Source organism: Bos javanicus, chromosome X (assembly GCF_032452875.1).
Source record: "Bos javanicus breed banteng chromosome X, ARS-OSU_banteng_1.0, whole genome shotgun sequence".
NCBI lineage: Eukaryota > Metazoa > Chordata > Mammalia > Artiodactyla > Bovidae > Bos > Bos javanicus.
The window spans coordinates 88953374-88968190 of NC_083897.1; the positions used below are offsets into that span (position 1 = coordinate 88953374).

At 46.1% G+C, this 14817-nt stretch overlaps 2 protein-coding genes across 2 annotated transcripts; one reads left to right on the top strand and one right to left on the bottom strand.

Moving 5' to 3' along the window:
• Positions 1 to 1407: 1407 nt before the first annotated feature.
• On the top strand, positions 1408 to 14817 carry TBC1D25 (TBC1 domain family member 25). Its single transcript, XM_061409977.1, has 6 exons — positions 1408 to 1709; positions 3562 to 3671; positions 4768 to 4922; positions 12516 to 12643; positions 12787 to 12975; positions 13220 to 14817. The coding sequence occupies exons 1-6, from the start codon at positions 1590 to 1592 to the stop codon at positions 14579 to 14581; spliced, it is 2064 nt and encodes a 687-aa protein (XP_061265961.1). The 5' UTR covers positions 1408 to 1589; the 3' UTR covers positions 14582 to 14817.
• Positions 11856 to 12204, bottom strand: LOC133243286 (small ribosomal subunit protein eS27-like). The gene has a single exon (XM_061409997.1). It carries the CDS (start codon positions 12187 to 12189, stop codon positions 11935 to 11937), a length of 255 nt encoding a protein of 84 aa, XP_061265981.1. The 5' UTR covers positions 12190 to 12204; the 3' UTR covers positions 11856 to 11934.

Genomic DNA, 14817 nt, shown 5'->3' on the forward strand with positions numbered 1-14817 from the left:
TACTGCTTGAGCCTACAGTGTCACTTTTTGAGAAATGCCTCACTGTTAACCCAAAACCCTGCATTAATTTCTCACCTCAGATCCATCACTTACTTAATTATTTTCTTAAGGCATGATGGTGCCCTTGCTCTCCCTCAAGCATAGCAGGCACAGCCCCACCTTCTGTCCATTGCACTCTCTTCTCTCTGTGCCATTTACTATCCCTTTGCCCTTGAGCATGTTTTCCCATGACATTCTTTCAGTGCTTTCATATGTAAAATGCTGATAATGATAGTACCTACCTCAGGATTTTTATGCAGATTAGATGAATTAGTATATTTAAACTATATGGTATACACTTTGTTGAATGGAAGAATGAACAAATGGAAGAATGAACAAATGAAAGAGAAAATTCTCCCCCACACTGTGGCAAGGACCTCCTTTTTGCTCTCCTTGCTTCCAGTATATTTCCTTCCAGAGGTTTCTCCACAACCAAGACAGGGGCATCTGAACACATCATAAGCCTGTGCTCCAGGGCCCTCAGGATAAATTCCAAGTTCTAGGCTAATGTTTTGCTCATTTCACTCTATGATAATTTTAATGAAAAGTGACTTTCAAACTCCTTGTTTCCATCAGAAAATCTGGCAGTGCCACAAGAAGTGTGTTAGAAAAGGAGACTTCTCTAAAAAGGTAACATTAAGGGTAACATCTGTACAATACTGCAACAATAGCTGAAGTCCAGGTACCTTACAGGACTCCTTGGTTAGAAATTACATTTTTAAGGGCAGTATGTATTTTGTCCAAACCATAGAGACGTTGTACAGTAAAGTGAGAATGGCTTTTTGCATTTTGTGGCACATAAACTTTCTCAAAGGAGTCTAAAATATGTCCAGTATTCAGCTGATATTTGGTAGGCACACACCGTTTAATAACAAGACTGACTTCAACGTGTTGTAAAGATTCAATAAAAACAGAGGCAAACTTGTCCACAGAGCATACAAATGGATTTTATGGGTAAATTATTTATTGAAGTATAACATGCAGGCAGAAACTGCAAACATCTAAATGTACAGGTCCGTGAATTTTCATAACGTGTAAGCTATTTTTTAAAAGATTGTGGAAAAAGGATTATTCTTCCATTCAGCAGATTCATTTGAAATGATTTTAAATAGATGACGTCATCTCTAAGCAGAGTTGCGAGGCGACTTGAAGCAGGACGTGGGGCCTTGACGTTATCGCGCAGCAGCGTCCTTTCCCCGCCCACTTTTCTCGCCCCAATAGGTCGCCGCGTTAACACTCACCTAGACGAATCCGGAAGCAAAGTGAGCAAATCAAGGACGAGGGAGGCGGGGCCTCAGTAGGCGCCTGCATACTGGCTAAATTGAGGCAAACTGCCCGGCTTTTGGGGGCGGGGCTCTTGGCAACTGCACACTCTGCGCAAGCGCAGAGGTGACCTCCTCCCTGTGCCAAACGGGGGGTGGGTAGGGTCGCGTGGCGCCCTCTGCGCCTGCGCCAGGGCACAAGGTGGGGCCGCGGGCGCCCGCATTCTGGCGTGCGCACAAGGGTAGGGGGCAACGGTTAGCTGTCACCCTGAGGTGGGTGGCAGCAGGATGGCGACGGCCTCTGGGTCCTCGGACTTGGCTGGCTCCGGAGCGCCCTCGCCTGGTGGGGGAGCCCAGGCGGCGGCAGCTGAGGAGGAGGAGCGAGAGGTGGTGCGGGTCCGAGTCAAGGTGAGGCTGGTGGCCCGTCATTCAGCCCGCCCAGAGCTCCCGGGAGAGGGGAAGGTGGTGGCTGTCCTAGGATGGAGGGCGGGACTTGAGAATTGGGGTGTTACGTGAGGGGAGAGGCTAGAGGGCAGAATATTGGTGGCTTGGGTTGGGGGCTGGGGGAAGGCTGGACCTGGGAATGCGGGGGCAGAGGGTGGGGCGTGGGGATTACAAATAGAAGGGTAGGGCCCTCTGGAATGGATAGGAGGAGACTGTGGGTAGAGAGGAGGGGCTATAGGGTTAGAGGAGGGGCCTTAATGGAGTGGAGCCCTGAGAAATGAGGGAGGTTGTTGCTGTCTGAAAAGGAGGCGCTGACATCAGTTTAACATTGTGTTGAGAGTGCACTTTTGTGCAAATCCCCATCCTGGATGAGCAGACACACTCGTCGGGGAGACAAACAGCTAAATAAAGGATATGCTTCAGACAGTGGTGAATGTCATGGGGAGATAACGAAAAAGATTCCGAACTAGGGAGTTACTTTAGCCAAGGTCGTGCTGGGAAATACCCAGAAAGGTATTGAAGGAACAGAGACCCAAATAAAAAGGAGTAACCAATGTGCATATCAGGGGGGAAGAGTGTTTTAGACCGAGAGAACAACAAGGAGAGCGTTTTAGACTGAGAGAAAAGCTGGGAGGTGGGGATGAGTTTGACATGTTCCCTTAGGTTTCCATATTGCTGGAGCCCAGAGAGTAAGGGGAAGAGTGGTAGGGGGTGGATAGGACAGGTAAGAGAGGGGCAGATTGTGAAGGGCCTTTGGCATGTATTCTATTCTTGAGTAAGAAAGCTGTTGCAGTAGTTCCAGCAAGCAGTGATGGTGGCTCAGACTAGGGTGGTGGCACTGGTGGTGACGAGAAGAGGTTAGATTCCTGAGAGAAGTAAACATCACTGCAGTGTAATAGAGGAAGCTCAAAGGTAGAGGTTTGGGTGTTCAAAGAAGAGAAGATGCTTAAGCTGTGAGTGAGCCAGTTAAAGAGTGGAAGGACCTTCCAGACTGGGGGATCTCCACAAGCACAGGCCTGGAGCCAAAATGTGTTCGGAGTAACTTCTGGGAGTTTGGTAGTACCAGAGTGTAAAGTTCAAAAAAGCTCCTGTTGGGAATCCTGGGGTTCCTTTTGAAGAGATTTAAGCAAGAGAGTGTTGTAGATAGACATGCTAGATTGGTTGCAGTGTGGAGGACTGGTTTAATAAAGGCCAAGCTGGACATGTCTTTTTGCCTTTTCATACTGTTCATGGGGTTCTCAAGGCTCACTGGAAAAGACCCTGATGCTGGGGGAGATTGAGGGCAGGAGAAGAAGGGGGCGTCCGAGGATGAGGTGGTTGGATGGCATCACACACTCAATGGACGTGAGTTTGAGCAAACTCCAGGAGATAGTGAAGGACAGGAAAGCCTGGTGTGCTGCAGTCCATGGGGTCACAAAGAGTCGTACACAACTGAGCAACTGATCAACCAAAGATTGAACATGGTGATCTTGGCAACCAGCCTTGAGGGAATGTAGAAGAAGGATTGGGTGCCTGGACTATTGCAGTAGCCTCCTCCTCACTGGACCACTGCTTTCTCCTTTGTCCCCCACGGACTGTTCATAGAGCAGCCAGAAGGGTCCTGTTAAATCCTGAATCAGACCACATCCCTCCTCTACTCAGAACTCTCCCAAGCCTCCCCTCTCACTCAGAGCACAAACCCCGGTTCTCTCCATGGCCCAGAACTCCCGCCTTGATCTGGCCCCTGCCACATCTCTACCCTTACCTTCTGCCATATCATCCATGTCATTGTGGTGATGTGACCCCTGATGGCCTACCCCATGTCTTCTCTCCACAGAAATGTGAGAGCTTCTTGCCACTTGAGTTTCGCTCTTTTGCTGTGGACCCCCAAATCACTTCGCTCGATGTGTTGCAACACATCCTCATCCGAGCCTTTGACTTGAATGGGTGAGTAATGGGGTGTGGGGCAAAACCAGTGGGCCACCCACCTTGACAGCAGTTGTTTGGCACTTTTATTGTTGTCGTTTGGTAGGGAGGGTTGTTTGTTTTGTTATTATTAATATAAATAGTCCCATAATAAACAAATAGCCACATACATATCTTGGAATTTTTTGGGAAAATCTAGTCATAGGATGAATTCCTAGCAGTGATATTGCTGAATTAAAGGGTGTATACTTTTTTAAGTTTCAACAGATGTTTCCAAAATGTTCTCTGGGTAGGTGTTACCAATTTACCGTCTCAGCAGCAGCCCATAAAGTTTCTGTTTTCCTCACAAACACTGGTTACTAAAAAACATTAGAAAATTTGCCAACCTGATAGATGAAAAATAGTGTCTCCTGGGGGCAAATGTGATGGTTATTTTGGTGTCATTGTTATTTTGGAGGAATATATGCACATGGTAATGGACTCAAAGGATACAGAAATGATGTGTATTTGGGGGGGTTTCCATGGTGACTGTCAGTTCTGGCAATGGCTCAGCGGGTAAAGAATCCACCTGCAATGCAGGGGACACAGGAGATGAGGGTTTGATTCCTGGGTTGGAAAGATTCCCCTGGAGAAGGAAATGGCAACCCACTCCAGTATTCTTGCCTGGAAAATTCTATGGACAGAGGAGCCTGGCAGGCTACAGTCCATGGAGTCACAAAGAGCTGAACACAACTGAGTGACTAAACACGTTCATGGTGACAGTAGTTATCACACAATATGCTTTGCATAGAGTTGCACTGGTGTATCTAAAGAACAAGTTCTTAATTGTAATTTGACTTTTTTACATAAACATTTTCTGTTGTGAAAAATAACAACCATACAGCTTGCTTTATTTTTTATGCACAAGGCTGCTTCTTCCCACTTCAATCCCTCAACTACTCAGTTACCCTCCCTAGAGGAGACCCCAGTACCAGTTTTCAGTGTGTTCTCCAGATACAAGCAGATGTGCATCTGTTTCTGTGTTTGTGAAACAAACTTCCCAGGCTTCTTTTGGAAATGGTCCCTGAGGCTTCCCAGGCACAGGGGCCCTGAAAGCTGCGGTGTTTCCTCTGTCCAGGAAGAAGAACTTTGGTATCAGCTACCTGGGCCGAGATCGGATGGGGCAGGAAGCTTACCTCTCACTCTTGTCTGACTGGGACCTCAGCACAGCCTTTGCCACTGCCTCCAAACCTTACCTGCACCTGCGTGTAGATATCCGGCCCACTGAGGACAGTGAGTACCCCGGTGCTCTGGGGGCACTGCCCTGTGATACCCCCTTTTCCCCATAGGATGACTCTACTCCTCACAACACACTCCTTCACAGTGGGCTAAGGAGCAAGGAATCCTAGGTCCAAATCCTGGCTTGGCCACTGGCCCTCCATTTCTTTACCTATAAAGTAGAGATAATGGTATCTTAGGGCCATCATGAGGATTAAACAGGGAAATTCATGTAAAAGTGCCTGAAAAGGTGCATGGCTGCATTGTGAATGCTCAAAAAGTATTAGCTCTAATGACAATAATTGTCATATTTATTATAGCATATAATCTAGTGATAATTACAGAATGCAGTATAATAATAGAGCTATAGTATTATATGTTTCAGTTATAATAATATTGTAAATATAATAATGCTGATTATAGTCATGGTAATTGTATTTATTCATTCATTCATCCTGTACTCACTTTCATTGATTTGTTCCTTTGATCTCTCAGCCACTTTCAGTCTTCTCCTAGTTCTTAGTTTTGCCTGTACTGTTCCCCTAGTTTTGCCTGTACTGTTCCCAGGGAGCCCACAGATAAATTAAGACATGGTCCTGAAAATTTGATTATGAAGCATACATTAGATAATAATAGTGTCAGTGTTAAATTTCCAGAGTATGGTTACGGTATCATGGTTATTGAAGGAAAATATCCTTGTTCTTGGGGAAAACACAAGTATTAAGGGGTAAGGTGTTATAATATCTGCAAATAACTTGGCAAAATAATAAATGTATGTATATATATGGAGAGAATGAGATGAAGCAAATGTGGCAAAAATATGAACAGTTAGGGGAGTAGATGAAAGATGTATGGATGGTCAATGTATTCATCATTTTAACTTTGTCATAGATTTGAAATTTTTTTCAAGTAAAAAGTTGTGGAGTGGAAGACATGGTTTCCAGTCTCAGGAAATTCACAGTGCCTATTTGAGATGCCTGAATAGGCATTTTATTGATGTCATAATAACATAAATAGCTAACATGTGTTGAGCACTTGAGGCCATTCTACACACATAATATTTATTCACTGGATTGTCAAAACAATCCTACAGAGTAGGGATGACCGTTATCTCCATGTTACAGATGAGGAAACTGAGTCTCAGAGAGGGGACAGGACCTGTCTGTGTCACAGAGACAGTCAGTGGAGGAGCGTGATTTGAACACAGGTGGTGGCTGAACTGGCTTCAAGAGTCTTTGCTCTTAAACATTCGACTATAAAATGTGGTGCTTATTTAAAAAAAGACATTAGAGAAAAAGAATCAGAGAGAGAGAGAAACAAGAATCAGAGAGAAAGACAGTGACTGAGACAGGGAGAGAAACAAATGGGAAAAGGCTGGTAGCCAGAGACACAGGAACCTCTGCACAAGCAGCCCTGTGTGCTACTTACTCTGTCAGTCACTTAGCTAATTCCCCCAGCCTCCATTTCCTTACCTATAAAATAGACACAGTAGCACTATTTCAGTAAAGAAATAAAATCTGCTCTGCTAATAAACATGTGAAGAAAACCCCAGCTACACACAAACTGAGAGGAATGCAAAATACACAGACAGACACCCAGTAGTTTGGCAAAAGGACATTTAAAAGTTACCTTTATAAAGAGAATCAACTTTCCAGTATTTCCATTCTATTTCTACCATTGTCTTATTTCCAAAACTCCTGCAAATACACGAGTTTGTTTCCGAATTCCTGATTCTCTTACATTGATCTCTTTGTTAAATCCTAAGCCAGTTCCATGTTGTTTTAATCACATAGTTTTATGATATATGTTTTCCTTTTTAAAATTATTCCTGAATATTCTTGTGCACTTACTGTTCTTTTCATTTAATGGAATTAGCTTATCATTTCATTAAGATATTGATGGGAGTTTGATTGGAGTTGTTTTTTTTTCCCCCATACCACACAAGTTTGCTGGATCTTAGTTCCCAGGGATTGAACCCAGGCCTCAGCAGTGAAATCTCGGAGTCCTAACCACTGAACTGCCAGGGAATTCCCTAATGAAACTAATCTTTAATTATCCAGTAAATACATTATCCATATTAGAAATAATGATGAAGTCTGTCTCTTGAATCACCGTGCCTAATCTTGATCCCCTACCTTAGGCTTCACAGGTGGCACTAGTGGAAAAGAACCCCTGCCAGTGCAGGAGACATAAGAGGCATGAGTTCGATCCCTGGGTTGGGAAGATCCCCTGGAGGAGAGCATGGCAACCCAGTCCAGTATTCTTCCCTGGAGAATTCCATGGACAGAGGAGCCTGGCGGGCTCTGGTCCATCAGGTCACAAAGACATGACTGAAGCAACTTAGCATGCAATACAGACCTATCTTTTTGCCCTGCAGGAACTACTTTGATCAGTTTGATGTGTAATCTTACAGGTCCTTTATTCACACACACATATACACACAAATTAGTCCACATATGGAGAGATGTAAGTATATTTGTATTTGTATATGTACACAAATGGTATGTGTTTAACATAAATCATACTACACATTAATAGGTGAGTGTCCGATTGATGGAACTGTTAGAAATATTCGTAATGAATTCTTGGGATTGTGTTCATGAATGCAAAAGCAACAGGCGTGTTGTGATCACTTAGATGGCCCAGTCCCTCTTTCTGGGAAGAACTCAGTTTCTGTCACCTCTTCAGTCGGAAGATTGCCAAGCCTAGACAGAATCAATCTGTGCATTCGTGATATGAATTCCCTTTCTGTCATATGTATTGCAGATATTTTTTTCCAAGCTTATCTTTTTGTTTTGTGGCCTTGTTTGTGGTGCTCTTTTGGTCCTATCAAAAACTAATGTTTGTATGCAGTCTTGTACATATATCTGTCTTTTTCTGTATGATTTCTGAATTTCTCCTCTTTAGAACATCTTCCCCATCCACATACTTATACAAATTTTCTTCTATTTTATACAAATATTCTCCTATATTTTCTTCTAACACACTTATTATTTTCTCTTTTACATATAAATCTCTACTCAGTCAACATTGTGATTAGTGGACCTAGTTTTTTTTTTTAATTTATTTTAATTTATTTGGCTGCATCAGGTCTTGGTTGCATCATAGAGGATCTTCCGTTGTGGTGCCCAGACTCAGTAGTTGTGGCCACAGGCTTAGTTGCCCTGTGACATGTGAAATCTTCCCAGACCAGAATATATGTACTTGGATTTATTTCTGGGCTTTCTATATTGAATTCTACCAAGACAAACATTGCATTCCTCCCACAATTTTTTTCAGGGGTGGGGGGGTTCTTTTTGTTAACTATTCTTAAATGTGAATTCTTTCATACAAATGTTAAAATAATTTTACCCAGTTTCAGAAAAAAACCTATTACATTTCTGGTTGGCAGAATATATAATTTAGCATTTGGGAGATTTGACAATTTTATCATAAGGAGGTGTAGTACATGTAGCACATATTGTGTAATAGTGCAAGCAGGGCCTGAGACAGCACCCTACATGAAACTTGAGTGTTTCTTCAGGGAAATGTGTGTATATTCATACTTAGTGGGTTACATAAAGACTAGATATAGTCTCGTATCAGTTCAGATCCAGTTTTGCCACTAGATGAGTTTGTGCTTGTGGAAATCCTTTGCCCATTTTGTTAATGGGTTCTTTCTTTTTAAAAAATCAACATAGAATGTCTCTCTTTCTTGTCATATTTCGGTCTTGAGCAGTACTTTTTCTTACATTCACATAGCTGCTCTTGCTCTCTCTGTTTGCCAGGTATGCCTTCAGATTTCTTCAATTTTTAACCTTTCTTTGTCACCTAGTTTTACTGTGTCTCTCACAAAAACTCCATAGCTGGATTTATGCTTTTTTACACAACTGACAGTGAAATCTTCTGACCACTTTTCCCCTCCGGTCTCCCCCACCCCCACTCACCCTAGCCCTTGAAATGGAAGCTTTGGAACACTTTTCATTCTCATTCTTCTGGTCCCTAACCCTTAACTTTTGGGCTTTGCTTAGGCAGTATTGTGTTTTTCTTTTTCAATTCCAGGCTGTCATTATCTTTTCTTTAGAGTTAGTCACTTACGTTTCAGGAATTCTGATGTAACAATATTACACTCCCAATGACAGTCTCTTTGTCATTTTATGTCTAACTATATACTAATATTAAAAACTTGTGGCTTGTCACCATGTACCTTCCCTTTGGCCTTCCTCCACCCACCTTGAGCTCTCGTAGTCACTCAGTAGTCGTTTCTTAGAGAACTTCTTTGTTCCCCTCCAGTAAGGTGCATGGTTGTTGTTGTTCAGTTGCTCAGTTGTGTCCGACTCTTTGCGACCCCATGGACTGCAGCATGCCAGGCTTCCCTGACCTTCACTATCTCCCAGAGTTTGCTCAAACTCAGTCCATTGAGTCAATGATGCAATCCAGCCATCTCATCCTCTGTCGCCCCCTTCTCCTCCTGCTCTCAGTCAGGCTCTTAAGTGAGTCAGCTCTTTGCATCAGGTAGCCAAAGTATTAGAGCTTCAGCTTCAGTGTCAGTCCTTCCACTGAATATTCAGGGTTGATTTCCCTAGGATTGACTGGTTTGATCTCCTTGTTGTCCGAGGGACTCGCGAGTCTTCTCCAGCACCAGAGTTCAAAAGCAGCAATTCTTTGGCACTCAGACTTCTTTATGGTCCAACTCTCACATCTGTATATGACTACTGGGAAAACCATACCTTTGATTATACAGCAGACCTTTGTCAACAAAGTGATGTCTCTGCTTTTTAATATACTGTCTAGGTTTATCATGACTTTTCTTCCAAGGAGCAAGCATCTTTTAATTTTGTGGCTGCAGTCACCATCTGTAGTGATTTTGGACCCCAAGAAAATAAAGTCTGTCACTGTTTCCATTGTTTCCCCATCTATTTGTCATGAGGTGATGGGACCAGATGCCATGATCTTAGTTTTCTGAATGTTGAATTTTAAGCCAGCTTTTTCACTCTCCTCTTTTACCTTTATCTAGAGGCTCTTTAATTCCTCTTTAGTGCATAGGTTACATATATGCTAATAATCAGAAAGTTCTTTCTTTGGTTGTGGTGGATATGTACTGATGTGGCTGGATGGGGGCCCTTGGATCTCAGGCCTGTCATGTCAGTGCTCCGTGGATACTGAAAGTCACTATCTTGCTTTTGGAGTTGTGGAACAGAAGCCCTTTGGCAGTCTGACCTTCTTCCAGTTGTAAGCAGCCTGTTCTTTATCTTTGGAAGCTGGCAAGAATTTGTCTTCATTCTTAGAATGTGGGCATTTTGCTAGCAGATTAGTAAGAGTTGAGAGAGGCCCATGGTCTATGCTATTCATTGATTGATCCTATCTGAGACTTGCCAACCCACTTCTTCATCTCAGGGACACTTTCCTTCATATCTTGGTAATTCTGTCTCTGCTTGATCTCTTTTCTCCTCCTACATTTCCTACTTTTTGCCTCTCAGGTTTCCTGGACTCACCCTCCAGGTCTCTCTGCTTTCCTCTCATCATTAAGCTTTAGCTCTGTGCCTTGAAAAGGGTTTTTCTCTTGGTCTTTCAGACCATTGGTGTGACCTTCTTCATTTTACCTGGTGAGTAGTGTGATCTTCATTTTAAGTGTTTTCATGTTTTAGAAAGACCATTCTGGCATCTGTTGGGAGAGAGTATAGAAGGAGGGGCAAAGGGGAAGCAGGGACTGGTTGGATGAGAGGCATGGTATGAGCTGAGAGAAGAAGTGGAATTGAAGTATGTTCTGCATGCAGAAGCCATGGGAGTTGAGAGAGGTCTGTCAGGTTTGGGGCTTAAGCAATTGAAGAGATAGAGACACTGTTCAGACTTGGGGAGCAGGTCATGTCTCAAATGGATCTCGGGCTCCCCTTGTGGACCCATTAGGTTTGCAGTGCCCAGTGGGACATCCAGGGAGAGGCAGTGACTTGTGGCCCAGGGTTTGCTTCCCCCTCAGCTCTGTGTGAGAAAGTATAGTGGACTTCATGGGAATGTTGCTTAGGGATGGCATTTGCCTGCAAATGACAGTGGCTTGAACAAATCCCAGTTGATTTGTTTCATGTAATAGAGTTGGAAAGCCACTGGTCTTTGCTGTTGTCAGCTTAGCAGTTCTGTGGTGCCAGGGTGGACATCTCTTGAGTCTCTCAAACTTACTCAATTGGCCATTGCTGCTTCAAGCCACATGACATTTGAGGTGGGCAGAAAGGATGCAAGGGGGAGTAAAGAAGAGAGAGAAGGGAGAGACCAAGGACCAGAATTGGATAAAATTAAGCATATCATTATCTCTTCTGTGTAACGTGCATGACGTACCTGCTTCACAGATACTTTTGCTAAAATTTACCTGGGCCCTGGAGTAAGGTGAATAAGATAAAGATCCCAGCCCTACCATGTCCTTGTCCACTTACTAATTTTTCCAACCTTTCTGTCGTGGTCTGTAAGATGAGAATAATGGTATTCTAGACCAATTGTGGAAGGAGGACTAGTGGGAAGGTAAGATTCAGGGTTTGGATTCTTGAGCTTTGGGCCTGACTTTCAAATTTCAGTTCTTTCACCCACTCGCTATGGGACCTTAGGCAACTATTAATACTAATTCTGGCTGTGCCTGTTTCCTCTTAGAAAGATTGGTGATAATAATAGTGCTCAATTTAGAGAGTGCATGTGTGTATGTACTTCATACACAGTTGCTTCAGATGTGTCCATCTCTGCAATCCCATGGACTGTAGTCTACCCGGCTCCTCTGTCCATGGAATTCTCCAGGAAGAATACTGGAGTGGGTTGCCATTTCCTTCTGCAGGGAATCTTCCCCACCCAGGGGTCCAACCCGCTTTTCTTGCATCTCTTGCACTGGCAGGCAGATTTTTTTACCTGTATGAATAGTAAATGAGTTAACATTTGCAAAGAGCTCACAACACTTCCTGTCACTCAGCCCTATGGAAGTGTTGTCTAGCATTCTGTTTTTTTTTTTTTTTTTTGTATCCAAAACATGTTTATTGGGATGGTTTCCCATTCATCTTGATACAGGGTACTTTTAGTGCTGCTTCCGTCTGAAAGAGCATCCTTCTGTAAGCCTTTCTTTTCCTCCTGTAGGCTGGCAGAGGACAGTAGAGCAGCCAACACACAAGACTACTGTTTGTGCATGGCTAAAGACAGTGGTGATTTTATAGCATCCTGGGCATTTTACATCCATGAAATAGGAATTGGGGCTCTGCACCAGGCACTTCTTTTTGCATTTCCTCTTCTCCTCTTCTGGAGAGGAATGAAGAAGATCCTTTGCAAGAGGCATGTTCTCATGAGGAAGTCGTCACCGCTGGAAAGGGCTGTCTAGCGTTCTTATTGTTTATATTGATGTTAAGCCCTGGCACGGTGCCTGACACAAAGCTCTCAATAAACATTGCTTTATGTTATTAAAATGTTACTATTAGAGTCTACCAGCCATTCTGTGAGACTGTTTCCACCAGATTATTCATGGTTTTATTTTTTGTGTGATTAGGATGACAGAGGAAGGGAGAGTGGAGTGGCTTATTGCCTCTTGGGTGGCCTGGCTTCAGAGGGAGAGGAACCTGGTCCTGAGCTCTGGGGTTCTCATACCATGTCATTCTGTGTGCCCAGGCCCGCTGCTGGAAGACTGGGACATAATCAGCCCCAAGGATGTCATTGGCTCCGATGTGCTACTGGCTGAGAAGCGGTCATCACTGACAACAGCTGCCCTGCCCTTCACACAGTCCATCATCTCTCAGGTGCTTTCAGGGAGCCCCAGGGCCCAGCTGTTATTGGAGGGCAGTGCCTCCCTGGCACCCCCAATTCTGAGCCTGCCAGTTGGCACCTGCCCCTGGCCTACCCAGCTGAACAGTGGCCTCCCCCACCCCTCCTTCTTTCACAGGTGGGCCGCACCTTGTCTAAGGTCCAGCAGGTGCTGAGCTGGTCATATGGGGAAGATGTCAAGCCCTTCAAGCCGCCCCTGAGCGATGCGGAGTTTCATACCTACCTGAACCACGAGGGCCAGCTCTCCCGCCCCGAGGAATTGCGTCTGCGGATCTATCATGGTGGTGTCGAGCCCTCCCTGCGAAAAGTGAGCCTTCTCCATCACTCATGAGGTCCAGCACTCCCGCACACATGAATAGCTCAAGAGATGCATGCTCTGGGCCGCACTCTCAGGGGATGCTATGGAAGTGCTCCAGTGCATGCAGCAGTAGGAAGGCAGGCTTTTCCAAAGGAGAACAGGGGCCCAGGGTGGCTGGGTGGTGATAGGTACACACAAGGGCATGGCAGCTCATCTGTAGACCCGCTGCCTCATCCCTTTCATCCCTGGCCAGGTGGTGTGGCGGTACCTGCTGAATGTGTACCCAGATGGGCTGACAGGCCGAGAGCGGATGGACTACATGAAACGCAAGAGCCGGGAGTATGAGCAGCTCAAGAGTGAGTGGGCCCAGCGAGCAAGCCCCGAGGACCTGGAGTTCATCCGCAGCACAGTCCTCAAGGATGTGCTGCGCACTGACCGGGCCCACCCCTACTATGCAGGGCCCGAGGACGGCCCACACTTGCGGGCTCTGCACGACCTGCTCACCACCTATGCCGTTACCCACCCGCAGGTGTCCTACTGCCAGGGCATGAGTGACCTGGCCTCGCCCATCCTTGCTGTCATGGACCACGAGGGCCATGCCTTCGTCTGTTTTTGTGGCATCATGAAGCGCCTGGCTGCGAACTTCCACCCTGATGGTCGTGCCATGGCCACCAAGTTCGCTCACCTCAAGCTGCTGCTGCGACACGCGGACCCTGACTTCTACCAGTACCTGCAGGAAGCCGGTGCTGACGACCTCTTTTTCTGTTACCGCTGGCTGCTGCTTGAGCTCAAGCGCGAGTTTGCCTTTGACGACGCTCTGCGCATGCTGGAGGTCACCTGGAGCTCATTACCCCCTGACCCTCCTGAGCACGAGGTAGAGCTCGTGGGCCCCCCCAGCCTAGTGGTGGACATGGGCTTCGGGAGCCACCGGGGACGGCCCATGCGGCAGAGACACATGCTTAGGCCTGCCGGTGGAGGAGGTGGTGCCTTTGAAGATGCTGTTGACCACTTGACCACCAGCAGCCAGGGCCCTGGTGGCGGGGGGCGTCTTCTAAGGCAAGCCAGTCTGGATGACCTCCAGCAACTCAGGGATAGAACGGGCCCCAGGAGGGACTCCCTGATCCAGCTGCCCTACCCAGCCGCCCTCATCGGTTCCAAGTCTCTCTCTGAGCCCTTGCTGAACTCCTCAGACCCACTGCTTTCTCCCTCTTCCCACCCTGATTCACCATCTTCCTCATCTCCACCATCCACCCAGGATGCCTCTCCTGCTGGTGACGTGGCTGCTGGATCCCCCTTGATGCCAGAGGTGGGCTCCCCACAAGACTCTGGGAAGTCCTTGCCACCCCCACCCCCACTGGGCCTGCCCCCACCCCAGGAGTTTGGCCGAGGGAACCCATTCATGCTCTTCCTGTGCCTCGCCATCCTGCTGGAGCACCGTGACCACATCATGCGCAATGGGCTGGATTACAACGAGCTGGCCATGCACTTTGACCGCCTCGTGCGAAAACACCACCTGGGGCGCGTCCTACGCCGGGCCAAGGCTCTCTTCGCTGATTACCTGCAGTCAGAGATGTGGGACTCAGAGGAGGGAGCTGAGGCCACAGCCCCATCTTGATCAGACTCCCTTCAGCCCTCCATCAGCCCCATCAGATCTCCATTCTTTGCCAAGAGGGCCTACACGTGAGACCCCACATCCCTGCCTGCCAGCCCTAGACCTGTGGGAGCATAGTGCCCTGTCTCCCCAGGTCCGAGAGTATGGGGCTTTGCTTTGACAGTGCCCCATGGAGGCCCTGGCCTCCTTTCTCTGTTTTCTTGTTTTGTTTTTAACAACTGTACTTTGCACACGTGAAA